Raw genomic sequence first — 26,183 nt, forward strand, 5'->3', positions numbered from 1 at the left:
GGGACAATAGTACCCTTGGCAAAAGAATGGCATTTGTCGTAAATTAAAGGAGAAGGGCATGCATAGATCAGGCAAGCATATGCATGGTACTGAGCTTCTACTATTGATTGTTGATGCACATAATTAGCGCACAGAGTGTTCACTACATATAAAACTACCATATCCTGTGCGTTCAAAGGTTATTATGAAAATCCCTTCTCTCAATTTTGCAAGTTTAGAACACATCCTTTTTCTATTCTATCTGTAAACTTTTTTTGGAAATCATTTTTTTATATAATGCAATCTGTAAATTATAGCACATCCCTTTGTAAATAACAATGTAACAAATTTTGGAATTAAAAATATCATTATGTTGAACCCACATGATAGGTATATATGTTTTAGGTGACCTCCAAGAGAATTAGTCCAAGATCTTGTAAAAAGTTGAAACTACTCATTGAGAGCTATTCCTTTTGTAATATGTACACTCAATCGCTCCTTGTTGGATGAGCTACTTCAAAAAATCATGTTACTAGGAGTTGGTAAGCTAGAAGGATCAACTTTTAGATCATTACCGGCATCCGTAGGCTGGATGTTTGACAATTGTGGCTCTGAGATCCGGTTGCATCCTAAAGCTTTGGTGAAGCAACCTTCCATATCCTCACAATTTTCTCTACCACAGTAGCAATCTAGCAAAGCAAACATTCCATCGACTGGATCATCCAGCAAAGCATATATGTTATTGTTGGGGTCATCAATATTGCGGTCCGGAAAATCAACCACCGATGGCGGCTCACAATTCCCCATAACCAAATTGTTCTCTGCAGTTTATCAAGCAGACATATCTAATTAGTAGTACACAAAAAATTAGACGTATGTGTGTAAAACCAAGAAGCGGTACCTTGGGATGTTAATGCTGTCGTTGTAAATTGATCAGATGCTTGGTATGGCAATGCTGGTAATGTAAGAGCTCCATATTGTCCTACTTGTTGAGCTGAGGTCTCATGTATGAATACTGGATGCATGCCATTTTGACTGATATCTTTAACATCATGATTTTCATATGTTAATGACATTGCTGCATTATGACCGTGCAATTGGTGTGTTGACAGTACTGCATTATGGTTGTCGTCCATGTTCTTAAAATCATGGCCTTGATATGTCGACGACATGGCATTTTGATCTTGATAGTCATGAAAGTGGTACGTCGATGGCATGGCATTATGGCTTTGAATGTTGTTAAAATCTGTCTCTTGATATGTTGGCAGAATGGCGCTATTTGATCGGTGAATGTTTGTACAATCAGCAGGATCTTGATAGGTTGGCGGAATGTCGTTATATCTGTCAATGCCTTTGAAATCATGATCCTCAGATATGCCAGTTGGCCCAGTGCCTGCAATTTATGGTATCTCCGTTGTAAGTGGTGACCATGCATGCAAGGTACATGTGCGTGCGTGCGTGCGTGGGCACACGCACACACACCCTTTTGCTTCACAAACACCAGTCTAATGATGATAATCAATCATCGGACAGTACAAAACAAAGGGTGAGAAAATGTCTAACCTTCTGTTTCAGATGTAATTGCGACGTTGTCATGTTGAATGTCAGGATTCATGTACATGTCAGATAGAGCATTGCCCATGAATGGAGCTTTCTGGAAAAAGGGGCGGTCGTCTCCGTAAAGGGGCGGCAACGCATGGTCTACTGAGATGGTCTCAAAGAGCCCATTGCTGTAGCCGTTATTGCAATCAAAGCAATTGCAGTTGTCAGGGTCAAGGAGGCGTTGTCGTAAATCACGGGTCACAGGCATGCCGCTGTCAAGCATGGTGCGACCGCCGTTGTAGAACATGTAGCGGTTAGTTGACTGCTTGGACGAGAAGGAGCGAGTGGAAGGCGGGGGAAGGGTGCGGGGACGGGCCATGTCTGGATCAATGTTATGCGATGGGGTGTCGATCATCGCCAGTGCACCAGACGTGGCCAAGGCGGTGTCGTCAAGGTCATTCTCAACAGCTTTGGGATGAAGGGCAGGGTTCAATCGGCGATGGAACTGATAGATGTTTCCATCCTCGCCCTCGATGATCATGCGCACGCCGGCGCCGCAGATGCGGGCAAGCTCATAGATCTTCTTGAAGGCTCCTCTGCAGCGCTTGTTGAAGCATTCTTTGCGGCTGCTCTTGGAGCTCAGCATCACATTCTCCAGCTTCGCTCGCCCCATATTGGCTTGGCGCTGTTGACGATGATGGCGCATCAACAAGCAGAGAAATCGCTTTCTGTGAAGTCGCTTTTTACTTGGTTAGCCTTACATGGTTTCGCCGATTCTTGAGCCCAGAAGAGGCCGCTTGGCATGATCTAAGCCATTGGCTCTGACCCGAATCGCACGGCATGGCCTTGCTTTTTTTGATCGCGCTGCGGCCTGCCTTGTTTTTGTGGCTTTTCTTGATGCAACGTTGCTTTTTTTTTCCGCGACTCGTTGCACGGACAACAGCTCCGAAATAAACTCGTGAACTCTCCAAGACTACGTACCCCCTGCACCATGCCTTGATCAACATTCGTCCATCGTGCAGGTCCCATGCTCCATAGCACCCAACGGGTCTGCAGCCCATTGATGGCAGGTCGGGGCTCAGTGAAGGCACGCCTGTACAACAGAGGTTAGAAGGCAAACCTGTGTAGACTGCAGGGAAGATGAAGGTTTCTTGCTCAGGAACATGAGTCAAGAAAGGTTGAACCAGCGGCAGTAGGTGGTTCTGAAGCACGACAATCTCTTCCTCCTGGTCTAAGCGTCGCTCTGTCGGATCGGATCCTAATTAGCTGCAAGTGGATTCGTCCCCCCACTCTCCTGCAATATGGCCCTCAAGCCTCTCGAACCTGCTCACCTCGGCTCCCTGTAGCAGCTCCATCTGGCATGTTCTGTGCTTGTGCATGTTTTGCTTGTTCACTTCGACGTCGCATCCGGTCTTAAGATTAGAAGCGTGTTCAGATTGAGGTTGCGGGCCCAAGCACTCTTTGCCAGACGGCTGCCGCAGATCCAAGGACAGTTCAGTTAAACAAACCTGCATAACAATATTAATAAGCACATGCTTCTTTTTCGATCATTGGCACATATGCAATGTGGATGTAATAATTGGGCTTGCTTGTTGTGCTGCTTATGCAATTGAAAGTCAACCTAGCAGACCAAAAAATCCAACGGCCTAGAGAGGAATCACCACCTGTGTGGAGTAGTCAATAGCGTCCTAGATGGCGATGTGAGGGCTCGTGTGGAGTGATGAGCCAAGAGCAAATGCGAACAATGCAGATGGAGGTAGGTGGCGATGAGGGAATAGTAATTAATGGCATTCATGGGCTGAAAGAGCAGAGGCATCCAACAGCAGTGTTCGGGAAAAAATCATTTTTCCAAACATACAAATTTCCTTTCCCTGAGTTTGCCAAGAGGAAATTTTAGAAAACCAGGGGTATTTTTTGCGTTTTTACACTATTTTTCTCTATTTTGAGGCAGAATTTCTTCTTTTTCCCTTGCCCTCAACCGGCATTATTGAAAGTGGAAACGGCACGATATTAAGCTGAGACATATTTTTCCTGAACACTGTCCAGCAACAAAGCAACAAAGCGACCGACAGAGCCGATGCCGACTTCATTGCGGGTGACGAGATCAAGTTTCTTTGCTTTTTTAACCTTGCTGTGAATTATTGCTTGACAATTGAAAGTATGCCAAGCCTTGGGTCTCGAACTAGCTCTTTAAAGGACACACTCAACATGGCTTTGGCAATAGCTGTTATTAATGAGTGGCCTAGATGACCATGAAGTGGACAACAACGTGGTAAGTACACTTGGATCCCAATATACCTAACAATCTTCTACAGTAGGGAAAAGCATTGCACCTCTGTCGACTACACCTAAGCAAAACAAACATAAATGACAGTGTTCAACCGTGAATGAATTCATGGAACTGAAGTTTCCATTTGGTGGTCAAAGCATTTAACAGTCTTGAGCATGGCGGGAGTTCAAACTCTATAACAACATGGAAAGTTTCCAAGAGGAGGAGGACAACTCCTCCTCTTCTAAAATCGGTCGCCTTTCACACCACGAGCAAAGAAAAAAAACACCAAGCAATGATGTTCTTGACATGGAGCTCCCTTGCACTTCTTATCCAAGCACATACTAGTTACATATTATGCATACCTTGAAAATCAAACCAAATCAAGACATAAGAATGTACCAAAAATGGTATTGATGGGATTCATGGCGACGTGGTTCTTGGCCGTGTCACTAAGAGGCGCTCAGTTTCAGTGAAGGCCACATAGATATGTGCTTTTGGACCTATCTCAACACGGGACTAAAGGGAGGGAAGGCTACATCTCATGAAGGGTCCAAAAGGGAGATGGTCTACCAAAGAGCAATGAGCACGTAATGGATCTTAAAAGACCTTAGGGTTAGCTTCATTAAAGACCTCCAAAGGTTAGTGTTAAAATTTCTTAGACCTAAGACCTTTTGACACTTTCGACCTTGGGTAAGCTAGGCCTGTGCTTGAGGTGCTTGCCATGCTTGAGCTGACTAAGGTGCTTGTCGTGTTTGATGACTAAGGTGTTTGAGGTGCTTGTCATGCTTGATGACCAAGGTGCTTGTAAGTTGTCATGCTTGATGACCAAGGTGCTTGTGATGTGCAAGTAAAAAAGGATGCCTACAAAGGAGGGGGCGAGCCCTAAAGATAGGGGCATGAGAGAGAACTCTCTCTCTCTCTCTCTCTCTCTCTCTCACACACACACACACACACACACACACACACACACACACACACACACTCAAGACCCAAGAGGCAATAAGGACACATGTCAAGACTCTACCCATGCTGCCCTCATGGTGTGCATGAATCCTATTAGATGGCTTTTAGGGAGGTCCGGTGAGAATTTAGATGCATGTAATTAATTAGTTAAGGTCTCTCTCTCCAAGGGGAAGAGAAGGACACTTGTCCAAATGCTATCCCTATTGCTTGAAATGACCAGGGCCAGTAGGGATCAAGCTAGAGTAAAGAGAGACGGGTCGACCTAGGCAAGGAAGGGACATCATTATTGCTCATTCTTGCACGCACACTGACACATTCTCTCATTGTGTTGAGCAAGAACTCCATCTCCTTCTCCAAGCTTGAGAAGTAGAGAGCATACACCAAGACCTCTTGGCTATAGAATGAAAATCCAACCAGGAGTCAAGCTTCAATTGCATGCTCATATTCTCTACCATCTATATTACTATGCTAAGCTAAGCTCCAAGAGTAATCTCCCGGGGAGTCCACTTAAAAGAAATGCAGTATAGCACATGTGAACATGAGGTCATTTAAAAAAAAAAATGTATGTTTTTTTCATTATATTAATTCAGCCCTTCTCTAAAATTTTAACATAATTAAAAAACCCCTTCTGATCAATAAACTTTTTTATTGCATATCATTAAAAATATCTTAATATAAAGAGTATAGGTTTTAACTACAAGCAAATAACAATAGAGTAATTGTTTATACATTTTCACAAACTTTGAACGCCGAGGCAGTAAGATAGATGCCGATATTCCCTGTAGTGAGTTACTTGAGAAGAACACATACTTAGGAAACAGTTAGTCAGTATGTATGTCAACTGTGATGCACTTGCCAAAGCGCAAAAATTCTTGAACGAGCTTCCTTGCCGGGATATTATCCCTTGGAACACACACATTGAAGGTATACGCAATAGGACAAGGCAAACAAGCTCTCCGCTGTTTTTAGTAGATATAAGGGGAGGGCATCTCTCCATATGCAATCACCTTATACGGTTGCATCTTGAAGGCATGTGGAACTAGTCAAGACGCTGATGGGTGTATGCATGATAAGGCATACCCACTTTTTGTAGTTCCCTCGCAAGCGTGACATCCGCGATGTGATAACTCGACGAGATACTCTTGCTCCTGAAGCACCACTACCCACCACGTGGCCTTGTTCCAAACTCGTCGAGTGACTTGTTGAAGCCACCACGTCACTCGGTGAGTTACGTGGCGACTCCATGTGGCACATGTCGTCTGCTACCTCAACTACACACACCGCCATGGAGGATAGTGCCAGGTAAGTCGACGAGTTACGTGGTGGTCCAACTCAACGGATTAGGTTTGTCATATCGATCTCGATTCAAGCGCCACATCAGGCGGCCACGTAACTCCACAAGTTACATGGTGGTCCAACGTGGTGCTCAAAGCCGAATTGATGTGGCAAACTCAACTCACCGAGTCGAACCACCATGTAAGTTGCCGAGTTACGTGGCACTATCTTCCATGACAGTCATGTTTTCATTGTGTAACTAGACGAGTTTCTTTATTTATTTTTTAATTTTAAAAATTTTAAGTAACTCATCAAGTTACTTTTAAAAAATATTTTTTAAAAGAAGTATTATTTTATTTTTCTAATATAAAAGTAACTCGTCCAGTTACTTAAAGTTTTTGTCCCCCTAAACTAACTCAAAGTTTAGGTTTTTTCGAAAGTAACTTAAATGTTTTTTTTTTAATCCTTCCCAAAGTAACTGGTAGAGTTAGTTACTTGCAAAACTTTTTTTTTTTCCTTAACGTGTTTGCTCTCTTTTCGAGAAACCTATTGAAAAGTTTTGAAAAGCTATTGTCCAACAAGCACTTAAGGTGGAGGGGTTCCCACGTCTTCCTTTGTGGTCCATAGCAAGAAATGTCGAGAGAGCTTGACGACTTGGAGAGGGAGCCATCGGATCTTGATAGATGGGGAGTGGACTTAGAAGGGAGGAAAAGGACATTGGACTCTTATGCAAATTGTAACATTTAATGGCCTAGTAACTTGTATGTAGCGAAGAATAACATGAACATAGTGAGCATTTCATTAGAATAGATTCCTAATGAGCATAATTAACAAGAGTGCTTGGGTGGAGAGAGCAACAAAAAGCATAACACCTAGTGAGATAGGCATGAAAAATACTTCAAAAGAGAGAGAAATTAAGTTATTGACAACTGTTGAGGACCAGATTTACATGGAGCCCACGGTCCCCCCTCCAAAAGGCTTTGTATTTTAGGTTTCTCCCATCAAGAGAGACATTTTACAATACAATTCTTTGTGTTCCTTCAATACTAGCTAGTGCAATGAAGATGGAAGCTTCAAGCACTAAGCAAAATACTTATAAAACACAACATCAATTCTCTCATGGTCTCAGACCCAAGACCTCACACCTTTGAAGATGGTGAGAGCTAGCGGGGTATGAGAGTAGATTGAAAGGAAGAAGGAGTAGTCTTACGAGAAAGATATACATCTCCTCACAGAATCACTCATATTAGCATAGCATAGTTTAGTAATTAGCATGGTAGAAGAGATGAGCATGCATTGAAGCTTGTCTCTTGGTTGGATTTGCATCACAAAGCCAAGAGTTGTTGGTGTAGGCCTCCCTTCTCACAAGCTTGGAGTAGGTGATAAGCTTTCCTTTAAAGCTTGAGAAGGAGAGAGAGAGTCTTCTTGCTTTATACATGAGCTTGTGTGAGTGTGTTTCTCTCTCATCCCCTACTAAAAGGGCTCGCCCCCATCAATCTAGGACCACTTGAAGACTTTTTGTACACTCACAAAGCGTCCAATTCCACTAAGCTTGACCATTTGGACTTACCTTTGAATTTTGGAACCTTAGAATTTTGGAAATCTTAATGGGTTGAATCCTAAGGTCTTTGGAGCCCATTGTTGCACATTGCTCTTTTGCAAATGCCCCCCCTCCTTTGGATCCCTATTTTCCCTCCTTTGGATCCCTACTGTGGCCGGTCTGCCAGCTTAATCAATATTCTAACTTTTTCTCCCCTGGCACTTGCCCATATTAAATGATCAGTTTATCTAGAGAAAATCATTTAGGAGAATTAGATATTAGTTATTATGACATTACCTCTCTCTTGAAATCATAGTCGTCCTCGGCTATGGGGTAGAGAAGATAAAGGCCATTCATTAGTCCTTTTTCTAGCGGGTAGAGGATCCCTATCTTACCCTACGACATCGTTCCAGAATGGATGACTAACCCATTTGGCGCTTGAGAACCTTAGGCTGTCGCAAGCATGTCTATACATTAGTCCTATCAATCTTCCATAGTAGAGTGACAAGCTCTACTTGGTGTTTGGGAGATGTCGTCTCCGCAAACTTGATTCTAAGCATGCATACTACTTAACATTTGTGCACAATAAAGAAAAAGAGAGCCTTATAAGACAAAACTTTGTTCATTTTAAACATTTGCACATTTGCTTACTCTAGGGAAGCGTTGTAAGCATTGACAAGGTTTAGATTATCCTTTAATTGTATGCCTTGCATCCATCTAGCATCTTCAAAAGGATAATTATTAAACTTAATAAGATATCATCGGATAGTCTTACCGCCTCTTAATACCTTGTCTTCATGTCGGAGAATGGATCTCGGGCTGCAGCACCTCTTCTTGGTCCTAAATCTCCGATGGGTCTTCAATAGTTGGTTCTTGCGGTGGCTCTCCTTTGTAAGGCTTTAGTAGGCTCACATGTATTATTGCCCTTAACTCTCCCATTTAAACATCATTCAATTCTGACAAACAGTCTGACAAACACTTTGAACATTCACAGAATTCTGCCATTGCTACAAACTTCAGTATAGACTCGTAGACATACTCTAAAAAGACTTGCTACTTCCATTACGCATTCGGAATACTACATTGATGAGAATACAGAAAGAGAGAAAAGACAACAGTGTTGACCAAACATTTGACACTTCCTTAATACTGTAGGAATCCACCATTACATCTTCTTCATCATCGTAATGGAAAAACTGCCTATTGCCGAACACACCTTAACATAAATAAACATCCCTACACTTAAGATCCCAAAAGACACACCCCATATTAAGGTTCATTACATAGTCACTTTTAAAGTCAAAATCCTACTCCATCGAGGTGTAGCCTTAACACTTGGCACAACCCGGTGGCTTGAGCCATAGGCTGACCTCGGACCCATGATCCCTTGATCCATGTTCAGCCACTTTGATTTTTTGCATTCAGTCCCTGCTTCTGCTCCACTTCAACAATTGCATCCTCTACCACAGGTAATTGTACTGCCAGTAGTTTTGCATCCACCTCAACCACAAGAAGTGAACCTTCTGCAAAACTGTCTCCATGCTACTCTCATGTAGTTCCTGCACATTTGTAGCTTGTGGTCCCATTTGAATAGTAGTATGCATCAGCTGCTTGTCGATTGATTCTAATTGCATTTCCAATTCAACATTCCACTCACGCAGCGCGACATTCTCCTCGCGGACCTTATGCTCTCCAGTAGCTTCAAACCACGACTTGTACCTATCAATCGACTTCGCCATGTGTTCTTGAAAAAGCCCTGCTGCTTGGTGCCACAATTCCTTGGTGTAATCAAACACCTCTTTCTTCAAAAAATCCACATCTGCATCAGAGATCAACACACCTATGACACCCTGGCCATCCAAAGTGGCCCTCTCCAGATCCACCAATGGAGTTAACCTATTCATCAAGAAATTGTTATCTGCAATAAGATGTGCAATCTTATCCTCCACTTCATGAAACTGCTTCTCTGTGGCCTCCTTAAGCCCATCTGCCCATATCTGAAACTCTTGTGCAGTTCCTGCCATCTCAAAAATCCGATTAAGCATATCCACACTGACGCGAGCTAACTCCTCCTGTAATAATGTCTTCTCCTTCAATACTTCATCCACCCGGATTTGCAGCTGACCGACTTCACACTCCAAGCTATCAATGCGTTCTCCCTCAACCTTTTGCATCTCAGAGGTGAGGATCATAGCCTCCTGATTGCAGATAAACCGATTCAAGTCCGACAAACTCTAAACAGCATCTTGAACTGAGAACACCCCATCCAACTTAACACTTGCAGGTTTAGCAAAAGGGGTTGTTTTAATGGCCTGTGTCACCGGGGTCTGTTCCCCTGAACCCTCGCGAACCTTCCGCCGAAACAGAGTTATGATATGGCTCTTGGTGTCAATTTTTTGCAATCTTGTCTTAGAAGGGAAAAGAGTGACCTTCCCTGATGACTGCACCTTTTCATATGTGCCAGCTGCTAACTTACTTCCTTGGCCCAATGCAAATTTAAGCCTGTCCCCACTAGGCATATCCCAATCCAACTTCTGACGCTTTGCATCACCCAAGCTCTGCACATCTAGACTCTTACCAAAGCTCGGTGGTGTGGGTGTGAGAGGTACCTACAACACATAGGAGAAAATTGCCTGCAAGTAAGGAGCTACCTTGGAAACAGACGGTGACCTCCTTTTATCCCTTGGATTTGAAAGCTGCAACCTGTCAAAAATGAAGGATGCCCGATCCACCTTTTTCCCTCTTTCTGCATGATAAATTGGAGCAAACGCTTCTTTGGACATATAGGCGGTTTTTGCCAACAAACAAACCCTATCCAAATACCAAAATAAGTGAGTACTGCGGAGTTTGCCACAATTCCGCACCATATAATAAGCCCTACTGCCTTCTGGCTGCCCAAATTTGGACCTCATCACCGCATCTATCACTTTAATTGCCTTATGCAAAGGATTGTGAGCAACCTTGAAAAGTTTTGTCACCAACTTTGGGGAAACGTCCTTTCCCTCCATGATATAGCCAGCATTTTCCCTAAGGTGGCAAAGCTGCGACTCTGCAAACTCATTCTTCTCCCAAAGATCCCATGGTAAACATGCATACTCATAAAGGCCAACCCGGCGCAACCATACCTCTGTATCACGATAATGAACGTCGAATATCTCATCGACCTCCATCTCCTCCAGAGCATCGTCTCCACCGGATTCTGCCCCCTCAATTTCCTCCACGCTCTGAATACTTTCTCTGCGGGGGCGTAACAGCTCCTCCATGGCCATCTTCATTGATCGGGTTTGCGTCATCTCCTCCTCACCTAGCTCCTACTGTTTAGGCAATGCAGATTTTCTGAATCTTTCAAAAGACATGGCGTCAAAGGTGATAGGAAACACACACACAATGGGAAAGCTTCTTTTGATGACGAACGTGGGATACTTGCATGTAAAATGAGTGTGGCCTTTCACCTCAAATCGGGCGCTGACCACCCCATGATGGTCCTTATTCTGAAAGTGCGTGTTAATACCCCCACACATGTGTTGATTGGACCACTCACTTCAAGGGAATCTCTCTTAAAAACATTCCACGCCATAAACTGGTGACTTCCTTGATGACATAACCCCCTGGACAATGCCACCCAATGCAATTCCGCTGCGGATTTTCTCCAATACCACACTTTTGTCAAAACCAAATCCGACCACATTTTGCAACATGAACCCACTACTGGACACTATATGGCGGTCAATGCTCCCCAAAGAGTCCGCCTTGAACTCCAACACTGGTTGTACCCATTTCACTCCAATTTCCTCAGCCTTGTTTACCATCCATCTTGGAATCTCGAGAACCTTGCCATAAAATTTCTTCATCCTAAAGCGATTGGCCGGTTTCACAACAAGTGTACCAAAAACATCCCTCAATCTGAATGTTCCTTGGCCTAATTCTTCTACAATTTGATAAGTCCCAAAGTACCTTAACTTCATTTTTCTTGGGTGTGGTCCCAACTTGGAATTGTACAACATCACCCAATCACCCTTCTAAATTTTTGTGAACTTAACTTGCCTTATCATCCAAGCTTGTCGTCTCTTTTGTCCAATATCTGCTGCATATGTACTATGAATCCGATCCTCTTCCAAATTCAACAACTCCCTCTGTCTATACAACACAAAATCCTCAGGACTCAGCCTATGTTGAACTGCCAATCTCAGACTTGGAATCACATACTCCATGGGAACAAAAACCTCAATCCCATAAACCAATTTGAAAGGTGTCATCCCTGTGGCAACCTTATATGCTGTACAAAACGACCATAAAGCTAAATCCAATTTGTCATCCCAATCCTTTCTATTTTCTGAGACAATCTTTTTTTAGAATTCTCACGAGCACCTTGTTTGTACTCTCAGCTTGACCATTTGCCTGCGGATGATATGGAGTTGACTTCTTGTGCAAAATCATATGTGTAGTTGTCAACTCGGCAATTAGTGAATTCAGAAAATGCACACCCTGATCTGACACTAACTCAATGGGACATCCAAATCTCGTCATAATGTTTGTATACAAAAATCTAGCAATACTTGCTGCTTTAATATCCCTCAAAGATACTGCTTCCACCCATTTGGTAGCATAGTCTGTTGCAACCAAAATGTATCTTGCTCTTGTTCTGCTAGCTTTCGGTGATATTGGCCCAACAACATCTAATCCCCACTTTTGAAATGGTTCAAGTGGTAAAATTGGGTGATCCTGCATCCTATCCATTGAAGTAGGTTGTCCAATCTTTTGACATTGAAAACATTCCCTTGCAAACTGATGTGCATCCTTGAGCAACAATGGCCACCACAAGCCAGCTTGCATGATCTTTCTCCCTGTTATTTCTCCAGAAAAATGTCCTCCTACTGTTCCATAATGGGCTTCCTGTAAAACCGCTTTCTGCTCCTCATCAGGCACACATCTCCTGATGATCTGATCTGTTCCTTTTCTATACAATGCTCCAACAATAATTAGAAATGGCCTACTCCTCAAAGAAAACTTCTTCCTTTGATCTGATGACAGAAGGCAACACTCCATCTGTCAAAAACTGCAACATTTGGTCATGCCAAATGTCAAAATTCTGCCCTTGTTCAGAAAACAAATCCGCATCTGGCAATTGATCTGACACTCCTGGTGTCTCCTCAAAATGCTCCAATCTGCTAAGATAATCCGCCACTGCATGCTCATTCCCTAGTGTATGCAACACTGTATAATCAAACTCCTGCAACAAAAGCATCCATTTGGCAAGTCTACCCTCTAGCTTTGGCTTCTTAACTAAGAAGATAAGTGCTTGATGGTCCACATGGAAAAACACTTTATTCCCCAACAAGTAATGTCAAAATTTCTCCAAGGCAAACTGCATCCCTAAAGCCTCACGCTCCGTAATAGTATAGTTCTTCTCAGCCGGTTTCAACATCCGACTTGCATAATATACTGGTGTGAGCCATCTGCGGATCTTCTCCTGCATCAGCACCACTCCGACTGCAATATCCGATGCATCCACAAACACATGGAAACGCAACTGCCAATCTGGAGGTTGAATAATAGGTGATACCACTAACATCTTTTTCAAACACTGAAAAGCCTTTTCCTGAGCATCTCCCCATATAAAATCAACATCCTTCTTTGTCAAATGAGTCAAAGGTGCACTGACATCTGCCAAATACCTCAAATTCTGATTATGCCACTTAATCTGTCCCATGAACCTGAAAATCTCCTTCACATTAACAGGTGCTACTACCTTCTGAATTGCAATGATCTTGTCTGAATCTATGGAAATCCCTTCTTTAGAAATGATATTCCCTAACAATTTCCCTCTTTGGACTGCAATTTCACACTTATATGGATTCAAAGACATCCAAAACAATCGGCATCTTTCCAAACATTTCCTCAAATATTCCAAATGGTTAATCTTCTCACCAAATACCAAAAAATCATCCATAAAAATCCTCATGAACTTTGTCAAATAAGGTTCAAATGTTTTAAATGCTGCTTTGGAGTAAGAAGAGGGTCCATTCTTCAATCCAAAACTCATCACTATGTATGCAAAAGCTCCCCACTCAGTAATAAATGCTGTCTTAGCTACATCCTCATCTCCCATCCGAGTCTGATTATACCCTAAAAATCCATCAAGAAAATTGTACATCTCATGTCCTGCTACATCATCCAAGATTGAATCCAAAAATGGCAATGGGAATGGATCTGCAATGGTTGCTGCATTCAACTTCCTGTAATCCACACAAACACGGATCTTCCTTGGCTTCTTGGGAACCACCACTATAGGTGACAACCATTCTGCTTGATCAATTGGAACTATAAATCCCACTTGGAGAAGCTTGTCTGACTCCTCTTTAACTTGCTTAGCATAATTGGGGTTCATTCTATAACTCTGCTGAATCACTTGAACTGCATCCTCCCTCAAATTGATTTTGTGCTTATACACAGCCGGATCCATGCCCTTCAAATCAGAATAATCCCAAGCACAAACATCAATGAACTCTGTCAACAACTGCTTCAATTCCTCCTTAAATGCATCATCCAAATGAACACTTATTTTGACAACTTTAGGACTCCCTTGAGATCCCAAATCAAGATCCTGCAATTCATCCTCTTTGACTCTAGAAACCTTCTCCATCAATTTATCATAAAGAAACTGTGCTCTGAGGATTGCCTCCTTTTGTGCAATATCCCCTTCTGAATTATCCTGATCCTTTTCTGCACTACTGTGACCAATTTGTGACTTCTGCTCTGACTTCAGATCTGCATCTACTGCTTCTAACTTATTAGTTGACTTCTTCAACTCTCCCTGATTCACGTACTTCTCAACAATCTTCACAACATCCACTTCAAACACTGGAACCACTGTAGGATTAGCCTCTATAAAACATGCTTCCTCATCATCTTCAACTTCCTCAGCTAATTTATAGTCTGAGCCAACATTGGTTTCATTGATGTCAACAACTGCTTCTTGGAACTCATCAGAATCCTCATTGACTTTTTACCCTTCTTCAAAATGACCTCATTCTTTTCCCAATCTTGTTTAAGCTTTGCTGACTTAAACCATGGTCTACCCAACAACATAGAATAAGCATTACCAGCATCTTGCATCTTCAGCACCACAAAATTTGCAGTAAAAGACAATCCATGCACTTTAAGAGTTTGACATCTCAACATTCCAATAGGCTGCACTCTCCATTGGTCCACCATCCGCACTTGAAATGGTGTGCAGGCTCCAACTTCACATTTGTCATCTTGTGAAATTCAATTTCCGATAGAATATTCACCCCAGATCCACCATCCAACATAACTTCTGGAAACACACGGCCATCAAACTCGAGCTGCACAGTTGGTATAGTGAAATCCACATCATCTGGATTAATTTGATAACTCCCAATTGATTTCTCCAATGCATTTGAAGTCATGGAGACTTTTGTCATCCTGGTTGTAGAATAAAACCTATCTCGGAAAATTGGTACCAACGAAAGTAACTGATCCAATGTAAAGTGCATAGGAGTATTTAGCAGTTCTTCAAACAATGCCGCTGACGGTAACTCAGAATTGACCAGTTTCTGCATCTGCTTTTGCTTCTTTTTAGAAATTGTCTCATTAGGACCCAACTTTTGAACTTCCTCAACTGCTTCATCTCTTTGCTCTTCCCAATCCAGAGGTGGTTTAAGATGTGCTTTTGAACGTGTTACTGCCAAACTATCCAAATCTTCCCACATATCCTTTGAAGGACTACATTCGAAAGGACAATCTACCGAAATCGTATTCGCTTTGTGATCCTGAAAAACCTCAACACCAACTAAATTGCTATGAGTCGCTTCCTTTGTTGCTACCTGTTGTGTTGGTGGTGCGGGCAACTGTGGTACCTGCGCATTCCCTATTTGCGGATTCCACCCTTGTGGATTCCAATTTTGTGGTTGTTGCCACCCCTGTGGGCTGCTCCCAGTTTTGCTGTGCTGATTTCAATTTCCTCCCCATGGCGTAAAATTCTGATATCCTCCAAACCCTTGGTCAAAATCCTTGATTGAAATTTCCCCGAAATGGTCGATTCTGATTAAAAGGTGGTCTCCACCCCAAGAATGGCTGCTGATTTCTCTGCCATCCTAGATTATTAAATACCTTCTGTTGTCCACCTGTATCCGAAAAGACTCCACTTGCTTGTGCCAAATTTTGCTGAATCCTCTCTGGGATTGGTCCTCAAAAATTTGGATTATACCAACAATTAGGTGTAACATGACCATCTTTTCCACAAATGTCACAATGGAGCTTCCTGGTAGATGACTTCGGCTTGACAACCAACTCTTTCAATTTCTTCTCTACCATCATTTCCACTGTACTACTCTTAGAATTCCCTTTGGCCTTCTTCTTACCCTTCTTCTTATGCTTCCTCTTCTTGTCCTCCTTCTCTGAATCAGAATCTGAGTCTGAACTCTCATCGGAGTCTGAATTGCTATCAGAATCTGAATCTGAATCTGTATCTGTATCCATATCCAAATCTGAATCGGAATCTGACTCATCCTCACTACTGTCATCTGCTGATCTCTTCTTCTTTTTACCCTTTTTCTCCTTCTTTTTCAACTTCTTTTTAGAGGAATCTGGGTTAACAAATCCAAACCTCTTCTCTGCCCTTATGGCAGTTGCTACCAAATTATCCAATCTTGCTTTCCCTGAGAAGGTCCCGAACTTGACGCGTAAATCTGCTCTAGCCGCTACCGCCATATTCCTTTGCAGATTTGGAGATAACTACCCTGCTGAGGATGATGATGATGATCCCGGTATTACTGGTTGCCATGGAATATTTCCGCCAATGCCTAGAGGGTCATATTCTAATCTTCTCCTTGTCAAACACAATTGCTGCAACACTTCACCTCCAACATATCTTGGGTCTAATGGCCTATTCCCCTCAGCCTCATTGAAATTCCCCCATATTGCTCAATGACCTCTAAATCCTTCGTACTCGGCTCTGATGCTTCCTCCCAATTGTCAACTTGGACACCTCTGTCTTCACGATTCTCCTGTCCCGCTTTACGATGTTCCTCCTGTTGCTGCAACTCCCACTGGCTCGCAGCCAACCTTGTCAAATAAGAATGTGATGGTTGTGGTAAATTATCTAGAACTGATTACCCAATGTCACTTGACCTCTTCAAAACCAAACTGTCATAATAACTGCCGATGCCTTTTCGATTCCACTTCATCCTGGCACTCCACCTTCTCACAGAATAGAGTAACTTCGTCCATGAACACACGTCACCAACACCGTGATTGCCAGTATATTATTGCCCTTAACTCTCCCATTTAAACATCATTCAATTCTGACAAACAGTTTGAAGAACAGTCTGAACATTCACAGAATTCCGCCATTGCTACAAACTTCAGTGCAGACTCGTAGACATACTCTAAAAAGACTTGCTGCTTCCATTACGTATTTGGAATACTACATTGATGAGAATACAGAAAGAGAGAAAAGAAAACAGTGTTGACCAAACATTTGACACTTCCTTAATATTGCAGGAATCTGCCATTACATCTTCTTCATCATCGTAACGGAAAAACTGCCTATTGCCGAGCTCACCTTGACATAAATAAACATCCCTACACTTAAGATCCCAAAAGACACACCCCATATTAAGGTTCATTACATAGTCAGTTTTAAAGTCAAAATCCTACTCCACCGAGGTGTAGCCTTAACATCACATGAAAAGCATTGTGTATGAGCCAATGGTTGGGCAACTTGAGTTGACAGGCCATCTCATTGATTGGTCTAAGATTCTGGAAGGGACCAAAGTACCTTTTTGGTAACAAAATGTTTGTGGGATGAGTAGATCCTAGATCCACCAATTGGTTGTTTAGACTAAGAATTGGGAAGTAGGTGCGCTAAGACAATGGAAACCCTTGAATGCAAAGTCTTCACTTGGCTTCGATTAAGACAAAATGCATGCTAAATTATATACAATGGTGATGTTTCTCAATAAAACTGGAACAAAGTGTACACCACATTAGACACTGGGTATTGCATGTGTAAGCTTGAGTTTCGTCTTTGCTCTTTACCTATTTTTTCTTTCGCTACCTTTCATTCAAGGACTAAAACTGAAATGGCCGAAGGAGTATAATCTTCACACATTGCCGATAAGAGTATAATCAATGGCCGAAGATTTCACACATAAGTTTCAGTTTGAGGAATATAAGAGTATTGGTATGATTTTATTTTGATTTTACCGATATTGATTGTACTTTCTTTTGAATAACTTCTCTCTTTTTTGTTGCAGAAAGCCGAAGGAGTCTCACTGATGGTGTATTGACATAATTATAAGGTGGAACCCCTGAGATTGTAGAGCTCTCTCTCTTTCTCTCTCTCTCTCTCTCTCTCTCTCTCTCTCTCTCTCTCTCTCTCTCTCTCTCTCTCTCTCTCTCATGCACACACAGACTTATTACACATACGGAGAAATGGAAGGGAGGATGGTGAATTAGGGATTGACAAAGGTTGAAGCAATCCACGTTGCTCCCTCTATCAAACTCCGTCTTTTGGAATACCACACATTTAGAAACATACTCTTGTATGTTTGCTTTCATTATAGGCCAATAGAAATATGTTTCAATCCCTTTTAGGGTAGACAGAATCCCTCTATGCCCCGCATAAGGAGGGGCATGAGATTCATACATTACTTTCTCACGTAGTGAGTTAGTAACGCATAGTCTATTGCCATAGAGAAGATAACCATCTTGTAAAGTAAATGGTTCCTCTTTCTTCCCTAGTGCAAGGGATGAAATCACATCTCTAAATCAGGATCAATAACATACTCATCTATAATAGAAGATAGATTATTGTGAATTGCTATGGAAACCGCATTCACTCTTGGCCATCTTGAGAGTGCATCGGCTACTTGATTATGCTTGCCAGCAATGTGAGCAATATGAAAATGAAATTGCAAAAGGAAATTTGCCCACCTCATGTGTTTGTCGGAGAGCTTGGTCTGCGTCATGAAGTACTTAAGACTTTGGTGATCCGTCCGCAGAATGAAAGGAGTCCCCAATAAATAGTGCTTCCATGAGTCTAAGGCATGTAGAACTGCAAGGAGTTCCTTTTCATATATGCCTAGAGCTTGCTCAACTTTGCTCCAAGGCAATCACCACAAGCGTTGTCAGGAGTCTTTTGGAGCAAGGTATTGCGCATATGTATATACACATGCATGGTGCATCAAATAAAGGATTGCCCATTTCCATAGCCAGGTGGTTACATGGGGTCCACATGTGTACAGGTAGGACAACATGTACATAGTGCATCGATTTTCATTATCACTAGTACCAATGTGTTTTTTCTATAATAATGAGGAGTTGGTAGCGCGTAAAACTTTTCGAAGAATCTATCCGTGGGCCGACTACATGAGGTAAGCAGGTGCGTCAGATGGCATCTAGTGGCGTCAGGAGGCCGAATGGGGTCAATATTTGCACGTGGAGAAGTACGGACACAATGTGGGTGTTTTCTTGTGATAATTTATGCAGAAAGGTCATCATGAGGACCATATTTTGGGGCCACTTCACGTGGTGGAGGGATGCATTATGGAAAAAAGTTGAGTGCCAGGTGTGCGGATGATGCAAAAAGGTGACAGCTATGCACTGCAAGGCCAGTTTTTGGCCTGTTCGGGGTCCGTTTGAGGATCTAAAAGGCCAAGGGTGCCCAACTAAAAAAGCTAAGTGTGGGAACTGATAAAACTGAGAGGACAAGAAAAAACATGGAGAGAAGAGGAGGAACATCCGCAACTGTGTTTTTGCTATTTTGGAGCTTGTTTTGGCCGTAAACTGCTCATCTGAGGTCGGATTTGAGCACTTTGACATTGTAGACTAGGGTTTCGGGCCGTTCCAGACACGATGGCGCTGTCCATTTTTTCAAATTTCTCACTATTTTTCTACTGTTTTGGCTGTGTAAGTTTCTCCTATGAGCGAATCTTCTGCTCCAGTTTGTGATTGTATTTGACATATTTTACCCATATTGTGTGAGCTATTTTCCCCATTGGTGTTGGCCCAAGCTCATTTGTATCTAAAAATCAAAAGTTCTCCTCTTTTGAGCTAAGTTTTTGGGTGTGTCTCTCTCTCTCTCTCTCTCTCTGTGGAGTGGATAAAGGGGTAGTCTCTCTCCTCTCACTCCATTGGTGTGTTCCCTGTCTCGGCCAGGTGGGTTGTGTAGGCCGAGTGGTGCCCCATAGTGTGTGTGTGTACATCATCCCAAGAGTGTGTGTCAGGTCATTATAGAGGCATTGTGTGTGTTTTCATCCCGCCCACATTCTTTTGGCGCCCCCACGGAGGATTTTCTTCGAGTACCTTCTGATTGGAGCTTCAAGCTTCGAGATTCGGGATTATAGGTTGCAGACTACAAGTTACAGGTTATAGGGACATGTACAAGTAGCTGGAGTACAATGATATACTAGCAATGGTGTCACTTGCAGTTGTTGTGGGTATGCATCATTTGGCGCCTGCTTGAGCGCATTGTCTGCTGGTATTGTACGTTACTTGTGGAAACTGCCAATTGTACGCCTTTGTGGTGCCATACTTGGCTTTATTTGGCAGTCCCAACCATTTCTGAGACTTGGTCTGGAAGATAGTCATTTCTGAGACTTGACTATACGCGATTTGCATTAGCCTTCATGTGAGGGTCGATAGCATGAGGTTTTATTGAGTTGGGGGATTCTCAAATGTGGAGATCCTTTCGGTGATACAGGTAGCTGGAGCACCCTTTTCGTAACCTCGCCATAGGCTATGTACTAGTGATTCCTACTTGATGCTCGGGTTCTATTGTTGGCAGTTTATGCATACATATACAGTCTATATTTTGGGTTCTCACTGCTCTACTTCTGTGGAAACTCTGTCAAAATTTTTCCAAGTTATGATGGCTCGTTTTTTGGTCTTTTAAGCCATTTATGCTGTCATGCTGCTGAAATTTTGGCAAAATCAAAGGATAAGTCAGGTGTGTCTTCTTGGGAGCTGCATGGTTGACGTTAATGGATGATCAAAATGGCCCTCAATTCACTCCTTTTCATTTAACTCAAAGAATCCAGATAAATTTTCATGTGTCCAGGAAGATTTTTTTCCAGCAGCACATAGTCTTTATGTTCGGGCCAAGAAGATTACGAGAGATCCTGGAATGTCCTTTGCCTGTTGTAATTCCGATGATCAACTATGAAAACTCATTTGATGTGCATGTGTTTGTCCTTATCTAAAGTTGAGATCCATTGAAGTTTATAGGGATTGAGTCAGTCAAAAGTTTTGGGTTCTTTCACGTGTGTTCGAAGGGGTTCTCAAAGCATTGAAACTTGGGTAGCCATGGCTTTCTCCTATCCGGAATTTCAGGGAAGAAGTGATGAAGTTGTGGAAGACTTTTTGGAAAAGATGGTGGTTGCATGCATTAGCAACCAGAGTCATGACCCGGCACAGATGTTATGTCTTCTCCAAATTTGTTTGAAGAGTGATGCACGAGTTTGGTCCAAAGCATTTGAAGAGGAGTTGTGTGTGGCTGATCCACCTGTAAGATTGAGTTGGGACAATCTAAGGCATGGATTGGAAGTGGAGTTTGTGAAGATAGAAGATCTTGACAAAGTGTGGCAAGAAGTACAGGCTTTAGTGCAAAAGGAAGGTGAGCCAGTAGATGTGTACATACGAAAGTTTTCATTGGCATGGGAGAGGACGTGCAAGGCCTTAGCACCATAGGTACCCCCGCCTGACATGATGAAGAAGGACATGTTCTTGGCTGGTCTTTGGGAGAATATACGTTGGAGAGTGGAGCTAAAGAAGCCTAGGACATATGAAGATGCACTAGAGGTAGCAAGGAACAAAGAGTGGAAGCTGAGAAAAATGAGCCAGCTAGGAGTAGAGTCTTTGCCCATGAGGTCTGAATTTCAGCCTATGGATTCTTTGCAAGGTCGCATGCCAGGGATTTATCATGAACCAACGATACCTGTTACTCCTCAGGTTATGCCAGCAGTGGTCACTACAACAGTGCAAGATGATGGGCTAAGGCAAGACATGAGGTAAGTGGTAGATTTAATGAAGAATCTCAGCCTAAACATGCTAGGTCAAGTGGGAAATAATCAAGGTCGAGGGAGGTTTGCAAATCAGCCAGGAGTTGAAGAAAGACCCAAGAATGGTGGTGGACAAAGTAATGGTAGGTTTTGGAGGCAGACGCCCACATGTTATAATTGTGGAGAGTTGGAACACATCAGCCCGCAATGTGATAAGCCACCAAGGATGGGGGGAGACATGTATCCATTGCCAAGACAGGTGCTAACTAGGTCAAATGATTATGGCATCGAAATTAAGGGAGAAGAAGGAACCAGTGGATTAACCCAGGAGGAAAAGGGAAAGACGAAAGTGCTAAGTGTAGTCACCTTGGAGAAGGCATCAAAGCTAGAGGATACATTAGTGATGCCTATTGGGAAGAGGACCACAGAGGACAAGGAAGGAAGAAATGCCCCAGGTCTTAGTAAGAAGAAGAAGGGAAAGAGCCATGAAGGAGAGGATGTCAAGGCCAAGAGGCAAAGGAGGGCTCGTCGCAAGTTTCATGTTTTAGATTTTCCACTAGGGGATGGGCAATTAAGCTATGACTTGAAGGAGGATTTGACAAGCAGGAAGTCAGATGTTACTTTTGCGAAGCTTATAGAGATGGTGCCTAAGCTAAAGCAACAATGGAAGAGGATGGTTAACCCAATGGAGAAAGAGCCAGAGAGAGGTCCAGTAAAGGTGTTGGCGATGGATGAGCTACCAGACATTTGTCCAATAGTAGATGTGTGGCACAAAAGAAAGAATCTGGGACAAGGTTATGTGGATGGTGGAGCCCAAATATGTGTCATAACACACTCATGTGTTGAGAAGATGGGTCTTACAGTGACTCGCGTGTCAGGCTTCGGGATCAGATTGGCAAACCATCAAACAGTAAAATGTTTGGGTGTTGTAAAGAGCTAAGAAGTGGAGGCATATGATGCAAAGGTAGTGGTTGATTTTCATGTGATGCCAACAAGGTTGGGAGCATATCCTATTATACTGGGTAGACCATGGTTACGTGCAGTGGGAGCTGTTCAAGATTGGAGACGTGGTATGATTAGCCTCTATGGAAAGACAGGTGCCAAGAAGCTATATAATATGGGCACAAGGAAACGATTGGAGGAGCTTTATGAAGATGAAGATGAGTCTAGTGATGAAGACTATTCCACAGTGATGAGGACAGTGATAGCACTACCAGCAGTGATGAGGATGCTGATGTTGCATTTCTTTTGATGGACAAAAGAATCCAGGAGTCTGGTTTAGTTGCATTTGTGAATGAGGTTGAAGATGAAAATGAAGGGCCTTATGAAGTGATTGAAGGGTTGATGCAAAACAAGGTCGAATTGTCAAAGAAGCACGAATTGATGACACAAATGATCAGTGGAGACCTCTCAGCTATGGAGAAGGAGATATATTTGCATATGCTGGTTAGTTTTCCTGATTTGTTCATTACTTCATATGAAGAGATCAGAGGGTTCAAGGGTGAAGAGATGCATATAGAGCTGAAAGAAGGTGCTAAGCCGGTGCGGCAAAGGCTAAGAAGGATGGGTCAAGAGCAAATGGAAGCCTTAAGGGAAGAGGTGGACAAGTCATTGAAGGCAGGGTTCATAGTCCCAGTGGAGACCATAGAATGGGTGAGTCCAGTAGTAGTCAGTCCAAAGAAGGATGGGAAGTGGAGGATTTGTGTAGATCTTAAACCCTTAAACGCAGCCACTAAGAAGAACCCATATCCTCTTCCATTCATCGATCAGATCTTGGATTTAGTGGTGTGGCAGGTTATGAGAGGTACAGTGTGTATGATGGTTTTTCAGGCTATTTTCAATTGAAGATTGCTCTTAAAGACCGCACAAAGACAACTTTTATTACGCCATGGGGCTGTTATTGCTACACGGTATTGCCATTTGGGTTGTCAAATGGACCATCTTTCTATCAAGAGAGAGCAAATTGGGTGTTGGAACCATTCATTGGTAATTGTGTTCAAGCTTTTATGGACGACTTCTGTGTCTACAGTAGTAGGGTTGAACACCATGAGAAACTGCAGATGGTATTGGCTCGATATGATAAATGTGGAGGACAACTAAATCCAAAGAAATGTCATCTAGCATAGCCAAGGGTGAAGTTATTGGGTCATATGGTGTCAGAAAATGGCATTGAGGCTGATCCAGACAAGGTTAAGTCTATTATTCTTCTTCCATCACCTACCAGTACGAAGCAATTGGCAACCTTTATACACAAAGTAAAGTACACGGCAGGGTTTATTCCATTGTCTTCACAACTCCTTTATCCATTACAACAAGTGGCAAAGCATGATCCATTGCAATGGGATGACAAGTGTGAAGAAGTGTTTCAAGAGGTGAAAGAGGTGTTAGGGGGGTTGTTAGCCATGCAGGCTCCTGATTGGGAGAAAGTTTTTTATGTAAATCCATCAGTAGGGGATGATGCCATTGGAGCCATGCTATTGCAAAAGGGGAAGGGCAGCCATTATATGAGGCCAATGTATTGTGCAAGCCGAGTGAAGCTGGTAGCAGCGAGAAAATTCTCAGAAGTAGAGCTAGTAATGGCCAGTGTAGTATTTGCTTGTTGTCGATTTCGTCATTACTTGCTACCATGACCTTTTGTTTTCTTGACGAGTTATGCTTTTTTGCCACAGTTAATTAATGGCACTAACATGTCAAATGTGGTGAAGAAATGGGTAATTGAGCTCCAAGAGTTTGAGTTCTCTTTCCTAGTGGAAGACAGTACAAGGGCTACCCTAGCTGATTTGTTAACCTACAAGGAGAATCCCCTCCTTGTTAAGGAAGAGGTGGTGAGAAAGGTAGTTTAAGAAGTGCCATATATCAACAATGCACATGTGTTGTTCTTTGATGGTTCATACAGAAAGAGCCATGATGCGGCCTCAGGGGGTACATCACTTTATGATCCAGAGGGGAAGCTAGTATGCAAGAGAGGGTTCAAATTGAATGCACATAGTAACAATGAGGCTGAATATGATGAGCATAAAAGGTGATGCCTTGTTAGTGGTGAAGCAAGTGCTGGGTGTGTGGAAGAGCAAGAACACCTCATTGAAGGAAATGTGCTTCAGAATTAAAGGCCTGTTAAAAAAGTTCGAAGCATGGAGCATCAGACATATTGAACGTGCTCTAAATGGAGAGGCACATGAAGCAGCTCAAGGCATGATTGGGGAGCTATTTGTGTTGAGTACCACTTTACCTCTTTATCATGGCCGGGAAAGTTTGGCTCAAGAAGAGGAGTTTTTGCTAACAGGAATCATTCCAAAGGAGATTCAGAAGTCTAAAAAGTATGGCTTTGTGCGTAGAGCATACAGGTACAAATTAATTGGTGATGTCTTATACATGAAAGGGGTTGATCTCGTGTTGAGACGTGTACCTTGGCGGGAGGAGCTTTATAGAGTGTTGGAAGAGAATCATGAAGGCGCATGTGGTGGCCATTTTGCTCTAAAGATCACCTTGCATAAGATTTTGCAAGAGGGGTATGTATGGCCTAGTTTGCACAAGGATGTTCACCATTGGTGTAGGTCTTGCAATAGGTGTCAAGCATTTGGGAGAAGAGTGTTGAAGCAAGAGCTACGAAAAACCATTATGGCGTTTGATGTGTTTGAAAAGTGGGGGATTGATGCAATAGGCCCATTACCTATCACAAGCAGAGGCAAAAGCTATATTTTGATTGCAGTGGACTATCTCTCTAGATGGGCAGAGGATATAGCAGTAAAACAGATCACTGCAAAGGATGTGGAAAAATTTGTGTATGATGAAATATGTTGCAAGTTTGGGGTGCCACTAGAGCTACTTTCGATAAGGGACCAGGATTTAGATCCAAACTGCTAGACTTTTTATGCATGAAGATGAAGATTAGGCATCAGCATACCACTCCTTATTACCTGCAGTGTAATGGCTTAAATGAAAGATTCAATGGTGAGTTGGTACAAATTCTTTCAAAAGTGACAGAGCACCAAGGAAAGAATTGGGATTTGGAATTGCCTAGTGCATTATGGGCTTACCGTACTTCGGTGAAGACAGGTACAGGGTTTACTCCATTTCACTTGGTATATGGAAAGGAAGCACTATTGCCTGTGGAAGTAGAGTTGCCTGCGGTCAAGATGTTAGAGAAGTTGCTTGGGCCACCTATTGATGCATTCAAAGAGAGGCTCTTACAGTTACAAGAGGTTCAGTTGGATAGGATGAGTGCATTGGAAGATTATGGGCAGATGCAGGATAGGGCTTTGGCAAAGATAAATGAAAAGTTCAAAAGTAAGGGTATCAAGAAGCATGACTTGGTTTTGCGCTACAACAGTAAGCTAGACAACACCTTCCAAAAGAAGTTTCAAATTAAGTGGGAAGGCCCTTTCAAGGTAGTGGAGTGTTTTTCAAATGGTACTTATCAGTTGGCTAACCTAGATGGGATTCTGCATAAGTCAAGGGTCAATGGATTGCACCTCAAATTATATCATGCCAAATAATGATGGTGGAGCAAGATGAGCTATCTGTGGAGCAAGTAATGTCTATGAGGGATGAGGAGACCTGTGACGCGGCGAGTCTCATATCTCTTTTT

General features: G+C 42.7%; 1 protein-coding gene and 2 pseudogenes across 1 annotated transcript; all 3 read right to left on the minus strand.

Moving 5' to 3' along the window:
* Positions 1-344: 344 nt before the first annotated feature.
* LOC147420446 (uncharacterized) lies at positions 345-5,280 on the minus strand. Its single transcript, XM_086504407.1, has 5 exons — positions 2,853-5,280; positions 2,283-2,764; positions 1,543-2,206; positions 881-1,372; positions 345-800 (listed from the first exon to the last, which is right to left on the minus strand). The coding sequence occupies exons 1-5, from the start codon at positions 2,926-2,928 to the stop codon at positions 496-498; spliced, it is 2,019 nt and encodes a 672-aa protein (XP_086360533.1). The 5' UTR covers positions 2,929-5,280; the 3' UTR covers positions 345-495.
* Positions 5,281-8,969: 3,689 nt separating this feature from the next.
* LOC147420447 (uncharacterized) lies at positions 8,970-9,310 on the minus strand (annotated as a pseudogene).
* A 49-nt stretch (positions 9,311-9,359) lies between these two features.
* On the minus strand, positions 9,360-10,137 carry LOC147420448 (uncharacterized; annotated as a pseudogene).
* Between the last annotated feature and the right edge of the window lie 16,046 nt (positions 10,138-26,183).

Source organism: Adiantum capillus-veneris, chromosome 28 (assembly GCF_014529385.1).
Source record: "Adiantum capillus-veneris isolate H3 chromosome 28, ASM1452938v2, whole genome shotgun sequence".
NCBI classification, from domain to species: domain Eukaryota; kingdom Viridiplantae; phylum Streptophyta; class Polypodiopsida; order Polypodiales; family Pteridaceae; genus Adiantum; species Adiantum capillus-veneris.

What these genes read in the sequence shown, in the direction of transcription:
- LOC147420446 (XM_086504407.1), bottom strand. Translation starts at nt 2,928, where the DNA reads ATGCGACGTCGAAGTGAACAAGCAAAACATGCACAAGCACAGAACATG. An exon ending in AGCTGCTACAGGGAGCCGAG is followed by an intron (nt 2,765 to 2,852) that starts GTGAGCAGGTTC and finishes CCGATCCGACAG; the next exon opens with AGCGACGCTTAGACCAGGAG. An exon ending in AATTACATCTGAAACAGAAG is followed by an intron (nt 1,373 to 1,542) that starts GTTAGACATTTT and finishes CATAAATTGCAG; the next exon opens with GCACTGGGCCAACTGGCATA.